Source organism: Cyclopterus lumpus, chromosome 25 (genome assembly GCF_009769545.1).
Source record: "Cyclopterus lumpus isolate fCycLum1 chromosome 25, fCycLum1.pri, whole genome shotgun sequence".
Taxonomy (NCBI): domain Eukaryota; kingdom Metazoa; phylum Chordata; class Actinopteri; order Perciformes; family Cyclopteridae; genus Cyclopterus; species Cyclopterus lumpus.
The window spans coordinates 12,244,652-12,272,646 of NC_046990.1; the positions used below are offsets into that span (position 1 = coordinate 12,244,652).

At 42.9% G+C, this 27,995-nt stretch overlaps 3 protein-coding genes across 6 annotated transcripts; 2 read left to right on the forward strand and 1 right to left on the reverse strand.

Annotated features, from left to right (window-relative positions):
• Positions 1 to 61: 61 nt before the first annotated feature.
• dhx16 (DEAH (Asp-Glu-Ala-His) box polypeptide 16) lies at positions 62 to 10,697 on the reverse strand. Its single transcript, XM_034528595.1, has 21 exons — positions 10,407 to 10,697; positions 9,459 to 9,665; positions 9,067 to 9,302; positions 8,683 to 8,860; positions 8,523 to 8,579; positions 8,082 to 8,336; positions 7,746 to 7,979; positions 7,110 to 7,301; positions 6,824 to 6,934; positions 6,521 to 6,636; positions 5,960 to 6,170; positions 5,619 to 5,717; positions 4,826 to 4,978; positions 4,261 to 4,401; positions 3,892 to 4,054; positions 3,689 to 3,807; positions 3,320 to 3,387; positions 2,663 to 2,825; positions 2,115 to 2,276; positions 956 to 1,129; positions 62 to 699 (listed from the first exon to the last, which is right to left on the reverse strand). Exons 2-21 carry the CDS (start codon positions 9,654 to 9,656, stop codon positions 571 to 573), a joined length of 3,159 nt encoding a protein of 1,052 aa, XP_034384486.1. The 5' UTR covers positions 9,657 to 9,665; positions 10,407 to 10,697; the 3' UTR covers positions 62 to 570.
• A 1,588-nt stretch (positions 10,698 to 12,285) lies between these two features.
• On the forward strand, positions 12,286 to 17,048 carry LOC117728138 (lysosomal thioesterase PPT2-like). The gene is made up of 8 exons (XM_034528894.1): positions 12,286 to 12,530; positions 13,365 to 13,518; positions 14,817 to 14,912; positions 14,988 to 15,095; positions 15,226 to 15,309; positions 15,407 to 15,491; positions 16,067 to 16,121; positions 16,257 to 17,048. Exons 1-8 carry the CDS (start codon positions 12,363 to 12,365, stop codon positions 16,398 to 16,400), a joined length of 894 nt encoding a protein of 297 aa, XP_034384785.1. The 5' UTR covers positions 12,286 to 12,362; the 3' UTR covers positions 16,401 to 17,048.
• A 1,989-nt stretch (positions 17,049 to 19,037) lies between these two features.
• Positions 19,038 to 27,874, forward strand: si:ch73-95l15.5. Of its 4 annotated transcripts, none has more exons than XM_034529137.1 (11): positions 19,038 to 19,148; positions 20,116 to 20,334; positions 20,423 to 21,393; positions 21,616 to 21,762; positions 23,054 to 23,131; positions 24,141 to 24,245; positions 25,175 to 25,324; positions 25,462 to 25,617; positions 25,804 to 25,899; positions 26,076 to 26,267; positions 26,717 to 27,874. In XM_034529137.1, exons 2-11 carry the CDS (start codon positions 20,169 to 20,171, stop codon positions 26,819 to 26,821), a joined length of 2,166 nt encoding a protein of 721 aa, XP_034385028.1. In that variant the 5' UTR covers positions 19,038 to 19,148; positions 20,116 to 20,168; the 3' UTR covers positions 26,822 to 27,874. The 4 variants fall into 4 exon arrangements, with proteins under 4 accessions (XP_034385028.1, XP_034385030.1, XP_034385029.1 ...); XM_034529139.1 differs by having other exon boundaries at positions 19,046 to 19,165; XM_034529138.1 differs by lacking the exon at positions 19,038 to 19,148 and adding an exon at positions 19,176 to 19,285.
• The last annotated feature ends 121 nt before the right edge of the window (positions 27,875 to 27,995 follow it).

Genomic DNA, 27,995 nt, shown 5'->3' on the forward strand with positions numbered 1-27,995 from the left:
CAACTTAACCAGCATGATAATAGGCCATGTGTGTAGTGGATAGGCAGTAACAACTAATGTGTTGACAAGTGGTTGTAAAACTTTATTGGTGTAGAAAAAAAATAAAAAAATAAACAAGATAAGGAGCCTCACGAGAATAAACCTGTTTGGAAATCAGTCTTTTCAGCTTTGAGAAGGCTTCTCAGCAATTTGCACATTTAACAATGTGCCGGTTTCACCATTTGACAAAAGTCAACAAAGAGTCTGGTGGCCGCTGAAAAGCTGCTGGAAAACAAAGCTCCAGTCTCGCTGGTTAATGAGCTGTAGGACCCACCCAGAGTCAGTGCTGCTGCAGGAAACTCAGATCCAAGTGCATGAATGTTTCCTTGATGTGGCCCAGCAGACACAGACAGTTTATGATTAACCCAGTGACCCACTTCTCACTGGCCCCGGTCCCTCCAGGTGTCCGTGTTCAGGCTACTTTGTGGTCCGAGAAGCCATCTCAAACTGCAACTGAAGACCACACTTTCCTTCTTTATTACATTTCTTTTTTGCCCGTTCCACCATCCGGCCCCTGAAGCCCGGCCCTCTCTAGCCCAGCTCCTCTTTTGCTTTTCCCTGCTTGCGGGGCATCTTCTTGCTGCTGCTGTCCTCCAGCTCTTTGCTCTTGTAGTAGTGAGGCGCCACTTCGAGCAGCCAGCCGCTGTCGATCTCAATCACCTGCGTGCAGGGTGTGGATATATGAAAGAGGCAGTTAATGTTGTCCAGGAACACTTGCTCTTTAGTGTGCCGAGTCATTCCCACAAGACATTATACCGTGAAATGATGACATCAATGAAAGGTGTCACCATGTTATTTACACTTTGTGCGTTTCATGAAAGTCCACTTTAGCGGACAAGCTTCCAACAAGCAGACAACTACTGCCCTTCATCTCCGAACTCCGTAATTATGTGTAGTAAACCGTTTGACCTCTGACCTGTCTCATGAACTCCTTGGTGGTGAAGACCAGCTCGTGGTAGATGAGCCAGCGCGGCTGCTCCTCAAACAGGCAGCTGTTGGGGTGGACGTAGACCGTCTGCTGGTGCTTCACCGTCTTGTAGCCGCCTTTGCTCAGCCGCGCCGTGTGATAGAAATATCCTGCCGTCACCGCCTGGGAGAGAGAGGTTTAATAACATCGGTCCTGTAACAATCAAAGAGGAACTGCACCGAGGGAAACGTGCTGGGACTTTGATTATTATTGTCGCTGTCCTGTGAAAAACAGCTCACTCAGCTTTATGACCAGTCCAAACACAATCATTCAATTTAAAAAAACACTGAATTTGGAGAAACGTGGTCTTCATTGGACAGCAACAATAGTATTTTACTGTTCTCAATCAGTGCTTTCATTGAGCTGGTAATTTAATGCTGCATCGCATTACTCAAAAATAGTTTAGTAAAATTATTCTAATTCACCTTTTTAAAAAAATTTTTACTCTGGATGTTAGAGGCATAGTGTTTAATTAATAATAACAAAATAAGTTCCAGGATGGCTTTTGCCCATTTGGCTGCAGGTCATTTGAGTGTGATGGAAAACAAGGCGTAACCCAACTAAAGAAACAAACGCCCTTTCTTATCTCAGGTGGTGTAGGGGTGCGTTCTCAACACATAGACCCTGATATGAGAAGGCTATAGATCTCGCTATCTTGAAACAAAGCATCCACTCGCTGTATCTGAGGGTGACCTTTCACCTCTCTATGGAGACATACAGGATTAACTTGAAGGTACAACAGGATATTCTAAAATGTGATCATGCTGACAGCAGCTTGTGGTCTTACGTGAGGTATTAGTCCGCTCCCCCCAAACACCTGTCACTCATCTTAAGTTGAGAGGTGGAGTCAACAACCAAACCGAAGCAAATATTGACATGCGGTGTTTGAGGCACCGTCGGTCTTGGAGACAACTACTACCTTTCATGGCGAACTCTTCAGGGCTTTTATATCCGCTTTCCTCTGCCTGCATCTGCGTAACATCCAGTCCAACTAGCGGCCATGTTCACAAAGACTAAGTATAGCATATCCTCTTTATGAAAACCAGGAATCAATGTTGAGGTTCCATACTTGTGTCAGGGAAGTGTGGAACAATTCAGTATTACTGACCTTGCGAATGGGCAAGCTGTCTCCCTGGGAGCTCACCACCTCCACCTCAATTCGATCCATCAGACCCTCCAGCTGGTCCCTGACATCCCGGGCTCTTCTCATGGAGCGGAACTGGATGAAGTTCTCGTAGCACCACTGTGTGGAGTAATCGCTCTCCAGCCACTACAGGAGGAAGACACCGAGACCGGTTGATAGCACAACACTAAAACAACCGGGCTTTATAATGTATAAAGCAGAAAAACATGGTTCTGCATATTTGTTCTGTCTTTTCTATAATCTCTTTCAGCCATGCTAATGATGGTAGGTCAATCACAAGACTGAAATATCTACTATTGGCTGGATTGAGGATGAACCCTGATGACGTTGTTGATCTCTTGACTTTCCCTCTTGAAAATAAGTTCCAGGTTCTAAACTGTTTAGAGGTTGATTACAGATGCAAACACATTTCTAGTGCTCAATAGATACCTATTTACATGGAGCTGAAAGTAATGCATTATAAGCGCTATCAAGTTGAACACATTGGTAACTGTAGCTCCAACCACAGCTACCTGTGTGTAGACGTTGAGCAGCACCAGGTGGTCTCCTCCCGGCACCACAAAGTTCATTCTGGCGTTGTCGGCGTGCACCACCTTGTCTTTGGGCCGGTAGAAAATAGAGTTGTTTACCGACAGCATGGCGGCTATTGTCAACACTTCCTCTGAACACTTGTACCTGGAAGGAGATGGAACATATTTATATAAATATAGAAGCATGCAGAGAAAGCAACAGCAGTAATCATCCACCCCTTACTTATACAGGGTTTTCTTTCTGAACTCCCATGCCTTCACTCAATAAGTTGTATTATTTATTTTTATGCGTCATCCTTATAAAGTTTCTATTACACCATTCAACAAACAGGCCACAACGTTAACAGAAAGGGCAGCAACATGAAAGCATACCAAGTGAACAGATTCAAGTCCCTTCCTCTAAATAAAGAGGAAGCACACTCATGTGTTATTTCACAATAAGTACGCAGCTTTGATTTACTCCAGATCTCATTGGTCCATTCGTGTTTAACCAATGAGGATCAATTCCTCCCTTAGAGATACATTATCAACATTCTCCTGCGTGGAGAATTGAGCTTCAAACCCATATTTACTCAAATAAACTAATTAAATGTTTACATTCCAATACTTCACACAGACTTTATCAGACTGGAGACTTACTGCTCGGAGGCCAGGATCATCTTGCTCAGCATGGGGTCCACCGGGAGCTCGGCCATCCTGCGACCCAGCTGAACCCCGACAAACAAGAACAAACCGTTGAAGACATTTGACTCCATTCATTCAATAAATAAACAATAACCTGCACTACGGCAGCCACACTCTGAAAAACATCCTCACAAACGGGTGACCATCGCCCGATGAAGCGATATTCACACGTTTCTATTCGTTAAGGCTGCTACTTTGCTACAGGAAGCAAACGTTTGAGTCGCCCCTTCGCTCGCACAAGCGACCCCTTTTGATACATAGTTATTATAAAAATGTCAACTAGAGCTGCTAATAAGTGTAATTGGAAGTTTGATGGGTTTGTACCTTGGTGAGCTCTCCCAGGTGGTTGAGTGCTCCCAGGGCGTAGAGCTGCTCCAGCGCTAAGACCAGAGTCTCATGAGGTGGTGGGTCCATGAAGTCAAAGTGAATGAGGTCATTGATCCCTACAAGCAAAAGATATTAGCTTATTGCACACCGCAACATCACTTTATTAGTCATTATATCCAACCCAGGAGTCCTCTGCTCACCTAAACTCTTCAGCAGCAGGACTACATTTCCCAAGTTGGTCCTCTGAATCTCCGGCACCGTCGATTCCTCCATCTCATGTTTGAAGGCCCAGGCTGTGTAGAGCCTGAAACATTTCCCAGCAGCCACCCTGCCTGCACGGCCCGCCCTCTGGTTGGCCGAAGCCTGAGAGCGAAACAGAAACACGCAGAAGGAGGACGTTGAGAAACCAATACAGAGACTGACAACGCAGACGTGAAACGCAGCTCGCGGACCTGAGCTCTTGTACAATAGCACTGCTTGTAGCCCGAGTGAATGAAAACATGTGCGTTCAGGACAGCACGCCTTCTCCTCCCGCTCGTTAAACTCTAATGAGAACAGTGAGCATTTACCCGGGAGCAGGGCGTGACGATGAGCGACTCCATGCCGGTGCGGGCGTTGTAGCTCTTCTGTTTGCAGAAGCCCGGGTCGATGACGTAGATGATGCCGTCTATGGTCAGCGAGGTTTCTGCTATGTTGGTCGCCACCACCACCTTTAATTGATCGGAAGAGAACACACAGTGAAGAGAGATAAACTGAGTGAGCAACTCCCAAACAAGTTCAGAGGAAGATTACATCTGTACGCGGTGTAACAATGGGAACAAAGGCTTGATGAAGACATCAAGACAAGGCTTTAACCTGTCCAACAGAGTCTCCATAACAAATGTCATTGTACTACAGCGGCCTCCATTGGTGAATAATAGCATTGACATTTAATCCGATTTATTACCCAACGGATACAGAACGCAGATAGCAGAGAGCTATTGTCTTCATTTATGTCTCTGGTCGACTGACCATTTTATCTGCCACGGTACAATATCATTCCTACAGTGACCTATTACTTCCAGAGTACTCATTGTATTAGGAAACAATAACAGTTCCTCGCATATTCTGCACAGGGATGAGACCTCGTCTCACCTTACGGGCTCCCAGCGGAGTCGGGTTGAAGATCTTCGCCTGCATGTCCGATGGCAGGTTGGCGTAGATGGGAAGGACCATCAGCTCTGCTATCTTAGATCCAAGCCGCCTGCATCTCTCCTGGAGCAGCTCGCAACACGTTTCGATCTCCTCCTACAAGAAACACAAGAGGTTCAGGAGTCGACAAAGACAAATAACAAGCATCTACCCGTTGGACATCCCTTCCTCCTACACTCGTTTGATTTTCATTGGGTCAACACGGCACCGCCTTCACGTTCAGGAGCCGCTCGTGTTCACTCTGCATGGGCCGACAGGCGGATCGGATGCTGCACTTTACTGACACGGATGCGTTTATGTTCTCTGCCGTCACAAAGAACTCATGAAGTAATAACTGACTGAGCATTATTAGAGGAGACGTTACCTCATTTTATCAATAACAATATTTTACATTAATTGGCTTTTAAATATATAAATCTCTCCTCGGGCTGGTTCCTTCTTATCTGCTAACATACATGTGTAAAATATATAGCTTGCCCTCTCGCTATATTAAAAAAAAAAAAAAAAAGGTTTTCTTTAAAGATCTTTAGGAGGTAAACAAGGATGTTTCTGTCTCCAACATACTGGCGAAGCAATTGTGAGGTAAATTTGTCTTTAAAATATTTTGTCCAAAATAAACAAAACCTATGCAGAACCAAACATAAGGAAGAGGACACCACAAATCTCCCATTAAATCCGGGTTCAAAACGGTGACTCTCTTGACCAGGTTCTTGAAGAATGAAGATATAAACTATACCTGTCCAGTGAGGAACACCAGTACGTCTCCGGTAGGCTGGGTGACGTGGATCTGGAGCACCGACACCACACAAGCTTCCAGGTAGTCGGCCTCTGGAGCCTTGAGAACACAACATGCAGATACGTGCATCAACAAGAACGTTTGGGTTTTGGTCGAAAATAAATTGTTTGGAGGAATGTTTTCTTTTGAGGTAGCCAGGAAAAAAAAGACGTCAATTTTTCATTCCGTGTTTCTATGTCCCCCCGTTTCATCTCCATCTAGCAACAATAATTCACCAATTATATATATCTTTAAGTATTGAATACTGTATTAAAGCTTATAAAGAATATGCTTGTTCTTACTTTAGTGTAGAAGATATCGACCGGGAACCTCCTGCCGGGGATCCTGAAGACGGGCGCGTCGTCAAAGAAGCAGGAGAAGCGCTCGGTGTCCAGAGTGGCGCTGGCCACCAGCACCTTCAGGTCTGACCGGAACCTGGCGATGTCCTTAATCAGCCCAAACAGAATATCTGTGTGGAGCGTTCGCTCGTGGGCTTCGTCTATGATGATTACACTTGGGTGGGGAGAGGGCAGGGTTGAGCACGACTCGTACACAAATACCGACGGGTGTAAATATACAAGGACATCGTAACGACAGATGTGAGAGACGACGGAGAGAAACTGTGAGACGTTTATTAGAAGTTGGGATATCAGGCAGTGGAAGGTAAGCGATCAGAAAGTTAATACAGTGCCCGCTGATTTAGAGACACTAGTTAATTAAATTTGCAACGTGTGATGAGGAAAAACTTTCTAAAACCACCAACTTTCAAAGAAACTATAATGAAATTTCTCTCTGTTTCTCTCATGGATTAACTGCTTAGCAACGTTATTTTCAGAACAGGGATGAAGGACTCTTTGCATTACCTGTAGCTGGCCAGGTCGGGCTCGGTGAGAAACTCTCGGAGCAGCATGCCGTCCGTCATGTACCTGAGCACAGTTCTCTCTGAAGTGCAGTCCTCAAAGCGAATACTGTAACCCACCTGGAGGAAGCAACAAAGACATTGAGTTTGGAAATAGTCAACAATAATAAACAAAGCATGACAAAACATGATGTATGGTGTAACACCGTATTCATTGCTATACAGATCTAACATTGCATGACTTTGACCCATCTAGAACTATTAGTGTGTGAAAGAGAATGGGATCAAGATTATGTGCCACGCTCACCTCATTCCCGAGCTTGACGCCCATTTCCTGTGCCACTCTGGCTGCCACTGACATAGCTGCCACTCTGCGAGGCTGTGTGCATCCGATCTTCATGCCTCCTTTTGTGTATCCCTGAGAGGGGAACAATAAGTTGATGGGTAGAATCATAACGGGCTTTTTAATCTTTACTTGATCCTCATTAGTATGCAGTAATGCTGACCTGGAATCTGTCAGTGGACTTTGTTATGTGTGCCGGTCATCTTTAATGCCAGTATATGATGATGTTATTGTTAGATTTTGCACTCACATCTTCCAGGAGGTACTGAGGGATCTGGGTGGTCTTTCCGGAGCCCGTCTCCCCCTCGATGACTAGAATCTGGTGCTGGTTGATGGCAGCTAGCAGGTCCTCTCTGTAGGGGAAGATGGGCAGGCTGCGACGGACCTCCTGCATGGACTCTTTCTTCAGCGCCGCCTGGGACAGGGCCAGGGCCTCCTGATCCTAAACACAAGGTCAGAAGAATGGGTTTACTTTGGACCAATATACCAAATGTTACCACTAGGTGTCGCACTCGACTCAGAAGCAACTCCCGCATGTAGCATACTGAGCCTGAGAGCCTGTGAATGAGATTATAGCGAATCCTGCAGCATATACATGACGCCATTTCATCTCTTTTGTCAAAAGTTTTGCCATATTGCCACCATTTTTTCTTCTTCTCAGACTTACTTGGCCATGTATCTTCTTGTCACCCCTAAAAACACACAGTGAACAAACGCACACCTCCAACTCTGCTGAAATTGTATCTCCTTCATGTTAGCTGTTTCACCTCAGCAGTAAATTTCCCGACAGCAACATTTTAAATTGCCTGTAAATTGTCCGACACTAGTGGCAATTTATAAAAGGAAAAGTGAAATGACATGTGTGGCACATGAACAGTAACCCCACCTTCTCCGACCGAGTTCCCTTCATGGTCATGGCAGTGCTGACGAATTCGATCATCTCGTCCTCCTCCAGGATCAGCTGGTACCTCTCCTGCTCCTGCTTCATCCCTTGCTCTCGCTCCCTCTTGGCGCCGAAGCTGAGGGAGGCCGTCTTCAGCCTCTCCTCCTCCCAGCGGCCTTGCTCTCCTCCCAGCTCCATCGGAGTTTCCTCCAGCTCTAGGTCCCTCTGGGGCACCTCCTGGTCAGCGGGGAGAGGGAGGAAGGGCAAGAGTTGAACAATCGAACCAATGCACACTCAATAAGTGAACTGCACATTGTGTCAGTATGTGTACGTTTCTACCTTGTTTCTCTTCTCTTCTGGCATGTAGTATCGGTTCTTCCTCTCCTCATGTTCCTTGACACCGGCCTTTTTGTAATCTTTAGCCAGGTCCCGCAGGGTGCGTTTGTAATCCAACTCCTTCTTCTCCCTCTCTGTCAGCTCCTCTGTATGGAAAAGGTACTCATCGTCATTGATCTCTGCCTCCAGGTCCTCCAGCTTCTCGGCCTCTCTCTTCTTTAGATAATCCCAGCGAGAGCGCTTCCTCAACTCTGGCAACTACAGAAGGAAAGAGGAAGACAAAGGATCAGAAACTTCAGTACACAGTTCAAATTTATAACTGATTTTAGTCTTTATTCCCCAAAACATCATATTTTAACACCCCGGAGTGCAGCAGTCAAGTGTCCAGGTGATTGCGACAAAATATTACGTTTTTCCCCCCAGCACAAATAGAAACTCGCCTACCATGTTCTTCTGATCATCTTCAGCCATCTTCAGCCTCTTCTGAGCTTCTTCATAAGCCTGAAGAGAAGAAAAAAACACAATGAAGGTGTTTACCTGCATGGCATTGTGGGCCACCTTTAAAAAGGTGCATGCGCTGTATTGTTATCCCCTCTTGTCCCACCTTTTTGTCTGTCCTCTCTGTTATGTTACGGGTCTTGTCTTTGTCTTTCTGCTTCACTCGCTCAGCGAACGCATCTCTCTCTTCAATGTCATGCTGTCGCTCTCTTTCTTCCTTCTCCCACTCTTCCTCTTCCTCCTCTTTCTTGGGAGACGTCTGGTCCCCTTGGCTTGAATTCCCCCTTGATATTAGAAAAGGAAATGCATTAAACCAAAAACTGCTAAAAAAAAAGCTAGATGAAACCAGATTTAGAAATATAAATGAGAAAATCATGACGTTTCTGTTCTACCATTATCACTATACTCAAACATGTTTTGAATGGAACCATATGAAACATTTATTAAAGAAAAATCAAACAATAAAATGTACATAAAATATCTGGATTACCTTTTAGGTGGTTCATCCTCACTTGACGACTCGCTCACTTTCTTCTTTCTGAAGTTCTTCCTCCTGTTTCCTTTGTCTTTGTCCTTTTTATTTTTCCCTTTCTCCTTTTCCCTCACAGCTTCTCCATCGCTGTCGCTGTCCTCCAGTAAAGTGTACGTCCGATTCTTCTTGTCCATTTCAATGGCTTCCCGTTCCATCGCCCGGGATGGTTTCTCAACAACCTGCTTGCGAGGAATCTATAACACGTGCAGAACGCGTTAGAGGTTTCATTCCCCCAATAACATTCCCCCATGCAAGCAACGGCCGTAACGTTTAATGAATTAAAAATGAATATATATAAATAAATATATATGTTATGGCAAGTCAAAACAAGGAATGACGCTAGAATTTACCTTGTCAAAGAGCTCTTGCGCAAACGCAACCACACTCGGTTCGATGTCAATTGTGCCCGTCTCCTCGAGACGAGTCACAAAGTCTTGAGAGCTCGATGATTTCCGCGCAGTGCCAATCATGAATTGAGACACATATCTGTCACTCATACCGAGGATGTCATGGAGACGGTCGTTCACCCACTGCTCTAGATTGGCCATGGTGCCTGTCTAGGGAGAACAAAACAAATACATTGTTATCCACAATCCAGGTGTAGGTGTGTAACCAACATAGTTGGAGAAGCTGCAGAAAATGACACAATCCGTATTTTCCACATACTATGTCTTGGTTGAGATGTATTGATCCCCAAAGGAGACGACACACACCAATAAAATGACTATAAGCTACATACATTGCAATACTCAGACCATATAATAGACACATAACTATTTCACGCCTCATTTACAGAGTATTGTTGCATAATGGATTACAAACTGAAATATTTTTTTAACGTCTGAAATCTGACAGGGTACCACAGAGTACATTAACAGTTGCACTGCAATGCCATGGCAAATATTCTTGCACTACATGTCCCACAACCCTGTGCAAATAGTTCATAGTAACAGTCTGGCAGTACTGGGCTACATTATGTCCACATATTACTAGATATTTCACAAGCTACCCAGTATATAAGTGTAAAAATTAGCTCAACCTGTTGCAGTATTAGTGCTGAAGACACAAATGCATCAAGAATTGTAATCAATAACATAGCTAATTATTCTGAAATGGACCATTTGGCTTTATGAGTAAGCGTACTTTAAGAATATGTCTTACATACTTTTACTTAAGTAGCTAACATACAATATCTGAGGGACGTTACTAGTAAGCTATTCTGCTTATTTAAGATTGAAAAGTTGTGATAAAAAGCACGACCGTTACTCTACTTTTAGCCCTTTATTAACTTCACTTACCACTTTTCGACAACGTTGTTGTTATGGAAGAAGTAGCAGGCTGTGAGTTAGCTAACTCGGCTAACTCCAGCTACGAAGAGCCGTTAGCTTGACTTGTGGCTCACGAACTTCCGGTCGGGACACTTAATCGATACATCCCTCCATTGCCATGTACACAATATATATGTGGCTTTATTCTTCCAAACAAACACCACGTAAATGAAACTATCAATATATGTTTTGCTAATTTAGCTCAATGCACGCTGATGCCGGAAGCGGATATACGTCATATCAAACGGCTTGCGTCCGGTCAGAGAGGCTCCAGCGTTCACCGCCCCGTGCGGCCATCTGAAGAACTACAACAGAACGGGATTTCATCATTTTGAATATCATGTTAATGAATAACGAGAAAGTGTCACCATGAAATTTCTCCGATTTATTACTGACATTTAGGCAATTAATTTGTCCATTTTGTATTAGTTCTCTGTAATGTAATGTAATGTCATGTAATGTAATGTAATGTAATGACATGTAATGTAATGTATAATGTAATGACATGTAATGTAATGTATAATGTAATGTATAATGTAATGTAATGACATGTAATGTAATGTATAATGTAATGTATAATGTAATGTATAATGTAATGTAATGACATGTAATGTAATGTATAATGTAATGTATAATGTAATGTATAATGTAATGTATAATGTAATGTATAATGTAATGACATGTAATGTAATGTATAATGTAATGTATAATGTAATGTAATGACATGTAATGTAATGTATAATGTAATGTCATGTAATGGAATGTAATCTAATGTAAAGACATGTAATGTAATGACAAGTAATGTAATGACATGTAATGTAATGTATAATGTAATGTATAATGTAATGTAATGACATGTAATGTAATGACAAGTAATGTAATGACATGTAATGTAATGTATAATGTAATGTATAATGTAATGTATAATGTAATGTAATGACATGTAATGTAATGACATGTAATGTAATGTATAATGTAATGTATAATGTAATGTAATGACATGTAATGTAATGTATAATGTAATGTATAATGTAATGTATAATGTAATGTATAATGTAATGTAATGACATGTAATGTAATGGAATGTAATCTAATGTAAAGACATGTAATGTAATGACATGTAATGTAATGTATAATGTAATGTATAATGTAATGTATAATGTAATGTAATGACATGTAATGTAATGTATAATGTAATGACATGTAATGTAATGTATAATGTAATGTATAATGTAATGTATAATGTAATGTAATGACATGTAATGTAATGTATAATGTAATGACATGTAATGTAATGTATAATGTAATGTATAATGTAATGTATAATGTAATGTAATGACATGTAATGTAATGTATAATGTAATGTATAATGTAATGTATAATGTAATGTAATGACATGTAATGTAATGTATAATGTAATGACATGTAATGTAATGTATAATGTAATGTATAATGTAATGTAATGACATGTAATGTAATGTATAATGTAATGTAATGACATGTAATGTAATGACATGTAATGTAATGTATAATGTAATGTATAATGTAATGTATAATGTAATGTAATGTATAATGTAATGTATAATGTAATGTATAATGTAATGTAATGACATGTAATGTAATGACATGTAATGTAATGTATAATGTAATGTATAATGTAATGTATAATGTAATGTAATGTATAATGTAATGTATAATGTAATGTAATGACATGTAATGTAATGTAATGAAAGCGGATGTGCTCTGGAACACTTCAGAAACCACGCTGCTGCAGATGGGGGCAGATGGGAGGCGCGCGCATACTCCGTGTGCGCGCTCTGTGCAAACAAAAGTTGAGAGAGATCGATGAGGACTCATCAGGACTGACTGAGACCTCATCATTCACGAGGCCCGAATTCTCCGGTCCTCCTCCCGGTCCCGAGAGACATGAAGACTGCGCGGATCGTGCGAGGCTCACCGGCGCTGCTGCGGCTGCTGCTGCCGCTGCTGCTGTCCGGGACCGTGCGCATTGACGGCTACCGGCCCGTCATCATCGTGCACGGCATCTTTGATGGACCCAAACAGTTCAAGACGTTGTCTCTTTACATAACCAAGGTAGGACGGCTCAAAGGCCAACGTGCAGAGATATATATATATATATATATATATATATATATATATATATATATATATATATATATATATATATATATATATATATATGTATACATTATACATTGGGGTTCACTTTGGGAGAGACGGATTGTGTCATTTATTAGAGAAACATTGTCAGATATTTGACTTAAGTAAAGTAAGTAAAACTAATAATACTACAGTGAAAACATACTCTATTACAGTTAAACATATAAAGTATACAAGTATTAGCATAGTATACAGTAACACGTGTAAAAGTAGACCTATCATTATGCAGAATGCTAATTTCAGAATAAAGTTGCATTAAAAATAATGATATACTAAAGGTGTGATCATTGCTTTTATGTTGCAGCTTTCCACCATTGATTAAATATAGTTTGTCAAAGAACATGATATATTTGGTCCAACTGTTTATGGATTTTATTCAAAGTAAACTTGCTTTTCAGTTTCTTGTTATTTTTTTCACACTGCCCAGGGAGGTTTAATATTGATTGTTTGATGTGTGAGCAGTCAAACTTCCCACTGAAGCCCAAAGTTCCTTAATTCATCTCATTTCAGAAGTGAGATTACAGTTTCAAGTGAAGTGAAAAACGATTTCTGTTCCTCAAGATCAGTTTTATTTTGGAATAACTGAGTTGGCTGATAACATCATCAGTAATCAGGCTGATAGGATATGACTTTATTCATCCCCAGGGGAAGCAGCAGCAGCCGTGTTTACATACAATAGTATAGTTGATTTAATCAGTCGTTACTGTGTTTCTGTCACTCAGTTCCCTTTTTAAATGTTATTCCCAGACGCATCCGGGGACGGAGGTGTCGGTGATTGACTTGTATGACAACCTGGCCAGTCTGAGGCCATTATGGAGGCAGGTCCAAGACTTCAGCCAAGCCTTCGACTCCATCGTGCGAAAAGCTCCTGAAGGCGTCCATCTGCTGTGCTTCTCACAAGGTCCTCTCTCCCTCTCACGTAGAGTATTTATCTCGGGCCAAAGAGTGAACTTTTGTTCTTACAACTTAAAAGTGATCACTAAAGCATCAGCTTTAAAATGAAGAGCAAAAGAAACAGGAGCTCATGAGGACCAAGATGAAATACTATAAAAGGGGCATTAAGTCCTCTGTGGCTCAGGAGGGACGCTGTGAAGTCTAATTGATTGACTCAAGTGATGTCACTTGAGTCACCGGGTCAGATTAGGCTGAAGGCTACAAATTTGAAAATAAAAATAAAAATCTGAGGGTGTGGAGTTAGAAAGATGAAACCACAAAGAATATGCGGAATAAAATGAGAGTTTAATTTGGTACGGTGCCATCATGAGTCTGATAATGTTATAGGGTTGTAACAGAGTCCTCTTTTAAGGGAACATTTTTCCTGTAACAATGTCACACACACACACACACACACACACACACACACACACACACGCACACACACACACAAAGTTGGATGTACCAGCGACCTCCAACTTTCATTTCCACATTCCAAGCATACCAAGATAAGTGTTATTTTTAACCACCCAGGTGGTTCACATCAAAGCTGCAGTTTACATACAGCTGTGGACTCATTTTCCAAAATGTACATCTTAAGCAACGCATATTTATATATCATTTAAATGGCATCTCCTCCAATGGGCCCTATTCACACATTTGAAATCTGCTCTTTGGAAAAAAAACAGTTGTTTCTTTCAACTTTTAGCTTTAAGGAGATTTCCCCCCAAAAGTGCTAATATTTTTTTACCAGCCTTGCTATCAATAGCACTTCTCTAGGTAGCACGGTCAGTTCAGTCAGTCAGTGGTTGGTCCACATTAATATGTCCAACATTTTGTAGAGATTTATGGTGCCCGTAATTCACATAAGGCCCCATGGTGGCTTTCCCTTCTCTTTAGCTCATAATGCTAAACACAGCCACAGCTCTACTTACTGCTTTAATGCCCACGAGCAAACGTTTGCCTGCCAACACTAAACTAAGATAGCGAACATGCTAAACGTCATACCCATAAACATGCTAGCATTGTCATCATGAGGGTGTTGCGAAAGACTCCCAGCTGCATGTTTGATATTGGCAGGGGAAATAAATTGGAAACAATAAACAGTTGCTTCAACCTGTTTTAATTCGATCCATTGGGAGGCACAGCCATATGTGTTCCTCTCTTAGCAGACTGGATGCATATACCGAGACGTTCAACTATTAAAGCATCATAAGTTGGTACGTCCCGAGCTCTCTTGACGGTGTGTCCTCTCCTTTCTTTAAGGTGGTCTAATTTGTCGGGCCCTTCTCTCCGTGGCTTCACACCACAACGTGCACACCTTCGTCTCTCTGTCGGCGCCACAGGCCGGCCAGTATGGAGGTCAGCGAGCTCCATTTCACATTTCAACTTCAACTGGATTTATCAGATCCTTTATTTCTAAACCTCTCTCCACAGACACAGACTACCTGAAGTGGCTATTTCCTGACTACGTAAAGAGGACGTTGTTTCGTATTTGCTACAGCAGCATGGGACAGAAACTGTCTTTCTGCGACTACTGGAACGGTGACAATGATGATTTGAAACGCATAACATATTCACCTTTAACTGAGGAGATTTGGCATGTGGTATTAACAACAACAATATATATATATATATATATATATATATATATATATATATATCTTCTCCACAGACCCTCACCATAGGTACCGCTACCTGCAGAGCAACACCTTTCTGCCGATGCTTAACGGCGAGAGGCCTCACATCAACATGAAAGGTAGTGGAATTCATTCCTGTCCGTTGTGTGCGGCGTACTTGTGTGCGTGTACAGTTGAACATGTGACGTAATGCGTTTCTCCATCTCGCCTCCTCAGCATGGAGGGAAAACTTCCTGCGCATCAAGAAGCTTGTGCTGATTGGAGGACCAGACGATGGCGTCATCACGCCGTGGCAGTCCAGGTTTCACCAACGTTTTATAATTCTCACACACACTATTGATTCTCTGTCATTTTAATGGGCCTGTGATACACAAGCTGAATTAGTTTGTAGATAAACAAACTAACACAATAATAATAATAAAATATTAGCCTCATTTTCTCTCCTGTTACAACCCGGCTCAGAGACTGCAACATTGATGGGAGACCAGACGAGTTAAAAACGATAGATGGACATTTAATTAAAGGATAACACAACTAGCTTAAACAAACAAACCTGTGGTTGGTAGCAGCCGGCTGGTTCAGGTGTGGCTCATCAGCTGATGAACAGCCTGAAAGACAAAACACAGAGCAAACAGGACCCAGAGCCAGTGGACTCCTTCCCTCTTTACTCTTTCTTCCCTCAACCCAACTTTATTTAAAAAGCGTAGTTGTAATAATGCCAATAAATCCACAATCCACATAGTCAGAGGTTCTTCGCTGGAAAAAAACAACAACAAAAATCTTTAAGCACTTGAATTATTTTGTTTGTGTTAACATATGTATATAAATCTATCTCATTTACTATACCAACTGAGACCAACTGTTTCCTATTTTCAGCCACTTTGGATTCTATGACGTCAACGAGAATATCGTAGAAATGAGGAACCAGGAGGTGAGTGGCAGAGTAATGAATGTGTACCGTTGTCTCGCTTCTGGACCGGAAACACGTTTCCATTGATCCTCTGTTGACCGGCAGCCATCTCCCTCTGTCTCAACCCACCCTTCTCTTCTTCTCTCCCGTTGAAAGTTCTACAAGAGCGACACGTTTGGGCTGAAGGCGCTGGAGGCTCGTGGCGACGTGGAGCTGTGCGTTCACTCTGGAGTGAAGCACGTGCAGTGGCACTCGAACCACACCGTGTTCACGAGCTGCATAGAGAAGTGGCTGACATGAAAACACCAGTGGGAGGGATGCTAATGCAACTGAAACAGTTGTATTTGATTTGTTTTACTTTTATACAAGACGGCAACCATACAAACCAAAATCATATTACAAATAGCAACATTATGGTTTCTTTTCCTTCACAAGCTTCGTCCCTCTTTGAAGGTTTGACAGATATATCAGACAAGGTTAAGACGTCCATATTATCATATTGAAGATTTCCTTGTTGGATTATCATTGATTATTTAAAGAGTTGTTTTCACCAATGTTTAAATATTGGGAGTGCAGATATATTTCACCGCATTAAATTATTACTTTCTCCAAGAAATGTGCCAAATTATGAAGCCTTGAAAGATTCCTAAAATACAGAGTTACAGGGTCCATTTGTCCAATAAGAATTTGTTAGGAATTCAGATGTAACAATGTAGCTAAGGAAAAGTTGGTGCAAATGTTTTTATGTTCAGACTTTGAATTTTAAACCGCTTTTAATTTGTTCTTCTTCTTCTGAACCAAAACAAAGGCTTCCATATTGGACCAAAGCTCTGGCCTGTTTAGTCCTCTCCAGTCTCCTCAGGTGGTCGTAACAAGGCAAAGCCATGCAGCAGAGTGGGATACATGAGCACTGATCTGCCCTCTGGTGGAAGCTGACGGTTCTCTGGAGTGTGAAGGAAAAACGATCTGTCCTTAAACCGTGAATGTTTCTGCTTCATGTAACTTGGTATGGATTGATCCTTTAAGAATATATGTTTTATATCTGTATTAACGTATTTTATAGGAACACCAATCCCACAGCATTGAGTCAAACAAAACCACTAAAGAAGTATTCTCGATAATAGTTTTTTCTTTTGTGATTGTCTTTCCGTTTTAGATTTATTGGAACACTTTCAGATTGATCTATCATGATCCTGTTTCATTGGACTATTTACCCCTTTATTTATGAATTAGTTTATAGGTCAATCAATTAAACAAATTGGTTGACCTATAAACTAATTCATAGTGGTCAAGTTATGGGTTGTGGTAAAAAGAACAAAGGGGACTTTATCTAATCATACATTCTATTTTTAAATATGTACATATTGTATGGTTAAGCAAATGGGTCTTATCCATAGTAGTTCAGATTATTGGCATATTATTTGTGTAAGGAAATGTGTAAATTGCAAGAAAAACATGAAATAAACCTTCGCTTTAAGCATATATGTCTGAGTTATTAAACTATGATGAGGTTTTCATATAAATATGAGATAACAAATATTAAATTACAAATAATCATTAAATGCATAGTCAGAATTATGGCTCGGTCATTATGATGACATTATACGTCACAATTGTGAGATACTTCTTAAAGCCTATAATATTGAGGTATACACCTGGTAGATGTAAGCATGCTGACACCAACACTGGCCCACTGCCACCTGCTCAGGATGCACCTCGGACTGGGGAAACACCACCGATTCTACTGCATACATCAGGACAGCGACCCAAGAGTGTTGTCACATGCAAGGACTGCCAGCTCCCTGCTCCTAAGCCAAGGTTCAAGAGTCCTCGTCCCACTCTCTTCCATGGGCTCGCCTATAGGACATCGTTGGCCCCCTTCCAGTGAAGGGCATCGATTGATCCTGGTCATCGTGGATTACCTCACACATTAACTCGAAGGCCGACCAACCAAGGTAGTGTTTTATGTCAAGAGTAATACAGCAACTCTGCAAGCGATTAGGAGTAAAACAAATGCGCACTTCTGTGAACCAGCCCTCGACCGATGGCCTCGTCGAGGGATTCAATAAGACGATGTGAAGAACTGGGACTCCAAACCCTGTGTTCTCTTTGCCATTCACAGAGCTCTATGGATGCTTCCTATTCTGACTCCTCTATGGCCGCCGCCCTATAGAGTTATACTTGACTTGGCCAAGGAAGCCTGGGAGCAGCAATCACCTCTCAGGGAGTGAACACGTGGACCGAATGCAGCACCGATGGCCCACGTGTGGATAGTGAAAACACACCAGAAGCCCAAGTAGCCCGGCGGCTACCAATATTCTACTGTGGAGAGCAAAAGGCCGGAGAGAGAAAGTCAAGGACAGAGATAGAGGGAAGAAGTATTAGTATTGGTGTGTATAGACAATTAACTCTAAGGCCACATATCCACAAGGGGGATGTTGTATCAGCCCGTGGGTCAACAAACTATTACTACTAATTACATTTCATAAAAGAGGTATACGTCTGGCTACAGTGAATTATGGAATTTATTCATATCACATTTAAATGAAATTCATTTAGGCGTCAACAATGTAACACATTTCATGTTGTGTCACTCAAATGTGTCATTGTGGCCATTTGGCTGCTTTGACAATTAATATATTATTATTATTATTATTATGATTAATGATTAATTTAATGGAATACACACATATAATTATAGTATTTTGCCAGGTGTATTTCCTGCATGTGTTACTTTAAGCCTGTATTACGTGTTTAAACTTCCTCATACTTATAGGGACTCTTTGTTTAAATGCGCCGCTCTGTCAGCAGACTGTGTCCGTGTTTGTGATTGGTCAATACGCTGCAAACCCCGCCCCTTTTCGTAAACGCACTCACAGCCAGCTGTGATTGGTGGTACAGGGCCCGTCTCCCCTCGCGCTCGCGCTGCTCTAAACAGGTATGAGCGATGACGTCAGCAAGGTGACACCCTGCCCTCCCTGCGCTCCTCCGGTGCGGCGCAACGCGGCTCCAGCTCGGCTCCACTCGGCTCCACGGGCACATTTGTGTGTAAGAAACTACACTTTGTACGTGTTTATGTGACTTTTGAGCTTCACTTATCACGAGACGACGATGAAGAAGAGGAAGACGTGTCCCTCGCGTGTCGGACTTTAAACTTGTCCGCGCGTGAAGCCCGAGGACTCGACGTAAGACTTCAAACAAGAGACCGACAAAGTTTATGTAAAAGCTAATGTTAGTTTGGTGAAGCGAGGACTGATTTAAAACCCGGTGAACTCGAGCGGGGTTCCTGCTCTACTTTCACACGCGGACGCCGCTGCACTTCAGTGGCTTCAAATAGCACCAGAGACACTGTAGCGTTAGTCCAACTGTATCCACTGGATGATGATGATGATGATGAAGAAGAGTCTCTCCCCTTTTGGAAACGTCGCATGCTGTTGGTGTCTCCAGTAGAGCTGCCCAGGTCCACGTGTCCAGGTCCACGTGTCCAGGTCGACGTGTCCAGCCCCTGGCAGCTCACTGCCGGGTGTCTCCAGTAGAGCTGCCCAGGTCCACGTGTCCAGCCCCGGGCAGCTCTACTGGAGACACCCGGCAGGTGAGCTGCAGTGCACCGGCCACAACATCCATGGGAGGGAGAGGGGAAAGAAAAGTCACGACTCAACGCGACGAGGAGACTCAATGTGTCAAACTGGGTGATCGATTAGTTTAATTAACTGTATAATACGGTCTATTCAGCTGGTTAAGAACAGACTCCCTGTCAGCTGTTAGGCTACAAGCCATCCTGACTCCAATGAGGAAACTGCTTTCTCTAGCTCGTGTCTTATAATGAATGTGTGACAATACAGTGGTGTTCACACCACCAGGTGTGGTGGTCTTTTCTGATAATAACTTAGATGAATACAGACATAATACATATCTGTCTTCCTGTGACCCCATGTGAGTCCCCGACTTCTCGGGCTGTGAACCGCATCTGTAAATGCATCCAGGCTTTTTTCTTTTCTTTTGTTTTAATTAACAGCTCATTTCCAACATCTATCTGGAAAACAAGCAGGAATCAGCCCTCTGTCCACGATGTCCTCCAGAGGGAAACATGACTTGTGCCGAATGTGTGGCGGAACTCTCCAGGGAAACCAAAGGCGGTGGCTGTTTGGGGGCCAAAATAAGAAGACGGATCAGGTTCAGACCCCAACAGGGTCCCTGAGAGGAGGAAGCCTGTCCGCGCAGAGCAGCCCCTGGGGTGAGTCCAGAGCCACTAAAGAGGACATTAAAATAAGTAAAGAAAAGTCTGTAGTGGCGACGTCTGAACTGTCTGTTCCTCTTTGCAGGCAGCACAACGTCTCTGGGTTCCTCGGTGTCTCTCTCCCAGTTTACCCTGAGCTCCCCGTCCAAAGGGATGGATGTGCTCTCTGTGTTGACTCACATACTAGGGCAGTCTGTAACCCGAGGCAGCGGGCAGGGGGAGTTTGTGTGTGGCAAATGCGTGTGCGTCCTCGAGCGGGTGTTCAAGTTCGACTCGGTGATAGCCAGGGTGAGGGTGCTCTCGTCCGAGAGGCTTCAGAAGATGACGCAGGAGAGGGACAAGATCAGACAGTGGGTGCGTCAAAGCTACTACCAGAGACACCCCGGGGACCTCCAGAGCAGGGGCAGCACCAGCGAGGAGGACAGCGAGGCGGAGAAGGAGGGCTACAGGGAGATGCTCAAAGAGAACATGGCACTGTCGGAGTACGAGTGCTGGTCCGAGAAGTGGGACACGTGCCCGTATTTCGTAAGAACGGGGAAAAGGTGCCGAAAGGGCAAAGGATGCGAAGGCTGTGATTCTCTGCGGGTGTCCGACTCGGATTACGAGTCTGTCTGTGGGGTCCCCCGGCGTTTGCCCCTCCAGCCCTTCTCCCCGTTGGCGTTGTCGCGGGACAAATCCCAGAGCATGCCCCTCAACTGGCAGAGGGTGACATCCTTCAGCTCCAGCCCTTCCTCACTGGCGGGGTCCACTCTGTCCTTACAGACGTCCTCCTGCACCGAGTCCATTCAGTCTCTGGACTCTCTTGATGGCAATGACCCGTTTGACCCGCCGGGTGTTTTGCTGAGGGAGCTGAAAGGCATTGAAGGGAAGCCGGTCAGTTCGCCGTCGGGGAGTAGGATCCCCGTTCTGGACAGGAAGTACTCGGGGACAGGTGGAGGGACGGCGTCGCCCTCGGTGAACAGGGCGCTGCGCTTCAGGAGTGTGGAGAGCACGGATGAGGAGGACGGGGCTTTGCTGTCAGAGCTGAGGGATGAATTCATGCCTCTTCATCTCGAGGTGAGTGTTTTCCTTGTCTTGCGCATGCCTGCGACTATTAAAGTGTATGAATGGAAGCACTCTGACCAGATGCTCTGTGTGCACGCTGTAAATATTGACTTGTGTGCTGCAACAGGTAATCCGGGAGCAATCGAGTTCAGTCCAACAGTAAAACAAAGATCAGCGCTACACATTTCACCTGTTTTTACTAAATAATACCACAACCAAATCGTCTCATTTCAGGGCTCTACTGGCAGGGTTCACCACGCTGTCAGGCACCTGCAAGGCCAGCTGGATCAAGCTGTGGCCCACATCAGGACCCTGGAGGCCGAGCTGAAACATGGGAGGGGCCAATACACTGAAGTCAATGGGTCAGACGACTGGCTCCCTGTAAGTGTTCAGTCTGTCCTCTCACACTCTCCACTTAGAGGCATTGTAAGAGTGATTTGACATTTTGGGAAGTGTGTTTTCTGCCTACCAAGACCTCTGTAGCTCAAAAATAAAACATCATGACTTTATATATAATTATATTTATATATATAGTTATACTTTTAAAGTTGTGAGCTATCTATCTAATTGTCATCTAACTCGGAAAGAGAGCAAATAAATGCATGTCCCTGCTCATCATTATAATAATAATATAAATGTATACATGAATAGTTTCTAAATATATGTAATATAAATGTATACAAATTGAATTGCTATAAATAGAGATGTCAGTGAAGTTGTGACGTCACACACACACACACACACTCACACAGTCATTTTTAACCAGCTGTCATGAGAAATAATTTCCTCCCTTTTTTCTTCTCTTACACATGAAAAACAGTTTATTTTGACACAATGCAACATCACATGTCCAAACAGCTCCATAAACCACACAAACAGTGTCATGAAAGGAATGGAGGGCGGGTGTTTTGTGTCCATTGAAGGGTGTGTCAGCGTTTCCTCGTTTACAGGTGCAGATAAAGACACACACTGACACACACAGACACACACACACACACACACACACAGACTCTCTGGAATCCTCCCCGACCGGTGGATTTTGCCCGGAGCTCAGTAATCTTATGATGGAGGATATCATTAAAAAGAGTCCACGTGACCTGATCCCTTCTTCTCATGGGAGCACAAAGCTAAACGCCCCTCCTTCTGAATATTGGGAAGCATTAATGTGAATTATGTGTGAGAAGGTTTAAACATTAAGTGTGTTAAACATTAAACTCTGCTGTGATTCAGTCCGTTGCTATCATTAAAAACCATAACCTGACAACTCTGTCGTAAAGTAAAGCCTGCTTTGCCGATTCAAAAAAAGATATTGAGCCAATGATATTTACATAAAGTTGTGTGTGCAGCGGCCGCACACTCCTTTTATTGAATGTAGCGCTGAACTGCAGACTCACCGTGTGATGCGTTCGCCCACCGTGTTATGTACTAAAGTGAACATTTAGAATATTAAAACATCCTTGCGTGTTTCCATTGTCCACAGTTATAGTAAATGTGATCTGTTTGGGCCGACATGATTTAAAAAAAAACGTTTTTCTGATTTAGTTGCTTCACCTAAACCCCGACCTTTTTAGAGTCTGGAGTATAATTTCCTCAGCTCTGCTCCAGAATTGTTTCAGTCACACAGTTTGACATTTAAAAAACTGTCGTCCTTTGTTTTCCTTCTCTCCTCCAGTTGCTCCAGGAGGGGGGGGGCAGCTCCCTGCTGCAGAGCCTCGGCCACTCCCTGCACAGCCGGGAGCGCGTGATCCAGGTGGGTGAGGTGATGTGGGGGGGGTCAAGCACACAGCAGTGGGACCCTCTGCTGCTGCTGGAGCTCAGGAATGTTGTTTGTCCGCAACGTCACTGTACGCCCTTAAAGTGGCAGTGACTGCTTTGTCTGTGCACGACATTGTACCGGTGACACGGAAGTATGTTAAAACCATTTAAAGCTTTGTATTTGTAGCTACTTGTTGGTTGATGATTTGCAGCAGGGACTTCATTGGAATGCTGCACTCATTGTAAATCACTCTGGATGAACGTCAGTCAGGTGGCTGAAGCAAACGGGTCACTTATTGGTCATCTTTAATAGGCTGTAATCCTGTGTCCCTGTTGTACTTTTACCTGTGGTTGTATGTGGTGTCACACTATTTATATGTAAATAAATACACTTATCTGTTTTCATAACGAGCGTTCGCTGAGAAGATCAATACCACACCCATAGTTGTGTGTTAGATGTGAGGCCACAGCTTGTTGGCTTAGTTTAGCAGAGAGGTATCAATATTCTTACTTACCTTTTGCCAAGAAAACAAATGCTTCCTTAAATGTCAATTACTCCTTTGTTTGTTTTTTAAACATGCATGTATCTAACATATACAAGTACAGTGTGGTTACAGCAAATATTAGCTGTTTTGTATGCAGTGAACAGGGAGTTAGAAAGTTCAAAAGAAAACCAACCAAGTAAAAATGTCTCATAATGTCGGCACAAATGCGTCGCCAACATTCAGTTTTCAGTTGTTTTTCTTGTGGTTTTGAACAGATTTGAGATTCAGTCTGAGTAATGAAGGAGTTGTAGATTTATGATGTTTGCAGTGGTTCTCTCTTTGCATACGTATCCGCTTGGCTCTGGCTCTTCAGTGAGTGAACGCTTTGCCCGGGTTATTGTGTTTTAATATAAGCATTAAAACTGCAGTTAAAATGTTTGTTTCCACCCCTCTACAGTGCTGTTAGATTAGCTTGTTTTTCATTTTGCATGAAGCAGACAGCTGTTTCCTCTCTTCCAGGCTTGCATGGGTCTGATCAGAAAGCTGTGTGTGGAGGAGGGGGCGGGGACTGAGCTGGCCAATCAGCTGACTGAGAATCTGAAGGAAACTCAATCTGACAACAAGGTGAGAGTCGACTGTCCTTTTCCACCCTGGTTACTGTGTGCTTCTGATGACCTGTATGACCCCCTCATTGGAGCAGACATACCTTTGCTGATAGTCATCAGACTCCATGCTGCTCTCTCTGGAGGTTTTTATATTGGCAGAGCAGGTCTTGTGATTGGTATTTGTTTTTTTACCTCAGGCCTGTAGGGAGTTTTAGTATTTCAGCAATTTCCTCCAGCTGTGTGGAAAGATTATGGCTGACATTAAATACTGTGTTTTGATTTAACTCCATTTTGTGAACAGAAACGCACAAAGACCAACATGTTGTGTTGGCTGCAGATTACGACTTTGGGTGTTTACAGAAAGAAAAACCTGTTTCAGTCTTCACACAAGAACCTGCTTATCAGGGGTTAGTGTTGCATTCTTTTAATTTTCTATGCCATTAGAAATGTTTGTTATATACTTCTGACAACCATATCGTTACTGGTTTCGCATTCTACTTTTTATATTCTGTTTGGTATTCGATATCTAACTTGATGAACCCTGCAGAAACCCTGATCTGATGAGCAGTGGACATGTGCAGGCAGCAGAATACTGTACATAGTGAGGTGGTTGAACCAGAAGTTTTTCTTGGACCTGCCCCAAGCAGCACTAAAGGAGGAGCTTCCAGAGAGACAACAGACAACTTTATTATTAGTTTTCTTTTACAATTCATGGTTTATCGTTTGATCTATGAAATGTCGGAAAATAGTGAAAAATGCCAAAAGTCAAAAACAACGTCTTTAATGTTTTTGGTAATTTTGCTTGAAAATGTAACTTCAGTGATTATCAAAATATTTGGCGATAACATTTTCTGTCCATCAGTTAATCTACTAATTGTTTCAGCTCTACAGGAGTTGCATTCAGATCTAAATTGGACGTCTTGCATGACAACGTTTTGTGATCCGTAGGCCGCCCTGCAGACTTTGAGGTCCGAAGTGACTAAGAAGGAGAAGAGCATGGCGAAGGAGATCGAGGCGCTGCGGAAGGCCGGCAGAGACAGAGAGGGAGACCTCGACACACTCAACACGGTGCTGCAGAGCAACCAGGATATTCTCAACGTACGAACGCATTAGAAACCAGGGATGGAAGTGCATGCACTGCAGTTCAAAACACATTCTTAATATACTCGGACACGGTTCCCTCAATATGCACTTGGACGTTTTGTTGAAATATAACCGTTTTGTCTCTGCTTCAGGACCTGCGACTGGCTCTGGAGGAGAGGGAGCGACTGCTGAAGGAGGTGGTGAAAGAGAGGGAGGTGTGGAGACAGAGGGACGGCGCCCTCGCCACTGTCCTGCAGGAGAAGGAGGCTCTGATCCAGGAGCTGGCGAGCTGTCAGAAAGACATGCAGGTAATGTACAAGGGTGCCATTTCTGGCTAGAATGGGAGGAGAGGTTTTATAAGGGATATAAAGTGTAATGTCTCCCCCCCCCCCCCCCCCCCCTTTTTAAATGAAGCTGCAGAGCTTTCATTCTCTTTATTATTATTATTGTGAGGGAAACTGTCATTTTCCTCCACGCTCTCTCTGATTGGTCAGGGGTTGGCAGGAGACACGGAGGGAAATGGCGCCACCTTGTGCAGGGAGGTCACCAAACTCACCACAGCCCTGCAGGAGTACCAGGACATGGTGCAGGTGAGATGTTAGCATGAGGAGGGATTTGAAAGTTGTTTACAATAAAGAGAAAACATTCTCCACATCCTGTGAGGATCCAAAGTCATTTGCAGTTGTTATGCAACGCTTAGCTAACTGTCACTCATAACATAACTGACAAACACATGATCTCAGCCTTTCTAACCATTCCTTTCAAGACTCGGCAGGGGAGTCACAGTCAGACGGTGTCCTCTCTGACGATCAACTCAGGGGACACTCGGCGGGAGCTGAGGGCGAAGGAGAAGGAGAAGAAGGAGGCCGATAGAGTCCGGCAGAACAACCGAGAGGACGGCGAGAGAGAGGAGAGGAAACTGAGGGACGGCCTGCAGAAGAGAAACAAGCTCATCGAGGTAAAGAGCAGGATTCTGATGCTCGTCCATGTTGGTTTAACACCACCGTTTTCTATACGGAGTCAACTCTGAGTGTAGACGCGTTTTCTAATTTAACAATACCAGATATTAGTAGTGTGACACTGAAATATTCTGAGATGTATGCGTTATAGTGCCCACCCATCACAACCCTATCCATGTTCACCTTTCTTCCTTCCTGTGTAATAATAAATAAATATGTAAAATGTTATAGTTTAACAATATGTTTAAATGAAACGTACACAAAGTATAAAATTACATCCAATATCTTGGAGCTGCAACTAGTATAAAAACAACAATAAAAGAACAATAAGTGGGTCAGCAAAAGCATTAACTACAACAACAATGAATAGATCCTGCAAAGGAATGTATGAAAATTCATCGTGAATACTTGTGATGGTGACAGATCTTTTTATTTTTCTTTAACGTAGCAAATCCTGTTGGACGCTGAGGAGCGTGACAATCTGCTCCGAGAGCTGCAGCAGAACCTGCAGAACAAACGTGAACCTCTGACCGCCATCAAGCACACACTGTGATGGAGGAGGAGGAGGAGGAGGAGGAGGAGGATTACTTTGCACTTTCTGCGCCACCCTTTGGCCTTTACAGCATATTCATCGTGGTGAACATTAAGTCTATTTATATTTATCTCAGCATTTTTTTTAGGTTTGCATTTGCTGGCTTGTTTTGGCAATTTTCCAAAATTACAACTTGATTCTCTGGAGTGAATCAGTAAATTCAGACTTAAGAGAGTCCGACAACCTGATTGTTTTCAGTATGGAGAGATGTCAAGTCTGGCTTCTTATAACTGGATGTTTAATACTTGATTTAAAGTTAGTTTTTGAATGTAATGGATCTAATGATCAGACTATGATTTGGATTTAATTTCATGCAGTGGGATTACTGATGTATGATTGTTAGTGGATCCGAGGTAACATTAGTCCTGTCCTTTTAGGACAGGCGCGGGGTACGAATTTTCTTATTTGCAGTTTGTCTTTTCACTTTTTGTTTACAGTGCTATCACAGCACTCCTAGAGGGAATTATTTTTGGACCAAATAATATTTTTAACCCCTTTCTTCTTTTCTGCTTTTATGTCTTTTTTTTTTTTTAAAACGCTCTGTTATCTTAAATGTACCTTTTTTTTGATGTAATTTGTAGTTTTGTAATGTTAGTGTGGGACCTTTTTTTTTTTTAGCTCAAGAGAATTAAACCCTCTGATCCAGTCTGGACATGTTCAGACATGCTTGGTGGTCCGCTGGTCCCGGAAGTGTTTCTTTCATATGTTTCTTTGAACGATCAATCAAACAATTGTTTTTGTAATCGTATAAAGTGTAATGTACAGTGTGACATGGATATAAACACATCCCGCATAATCTAAGGGTAATATAGGTATTTTAACCATTTGCTAAATGATGTGTTGTGCGCATATGGTTGCGCTTCCTTCTGGCAAAGCGGAACGCCTACAATACCCATGAGCCTCTCCGGCCGATGCTGTGGGAAAGCAGCCAAGCAGTGAATTCCAAACCGTAAGCTTTTAAATGAATTAACCCAACCCGGCGGTAAAGTCACAAATAAAGTAAATTAAAGTAAACTGACGACCCGTTTGTTCACCTGCCATTAGCCGTGAAACACCTAGAGTTGACTATTATTAAAATAGTTTAATTTAACCATAATATGTTCTGGTTGTTGCTGCTTGTGCTGATTACACCTGA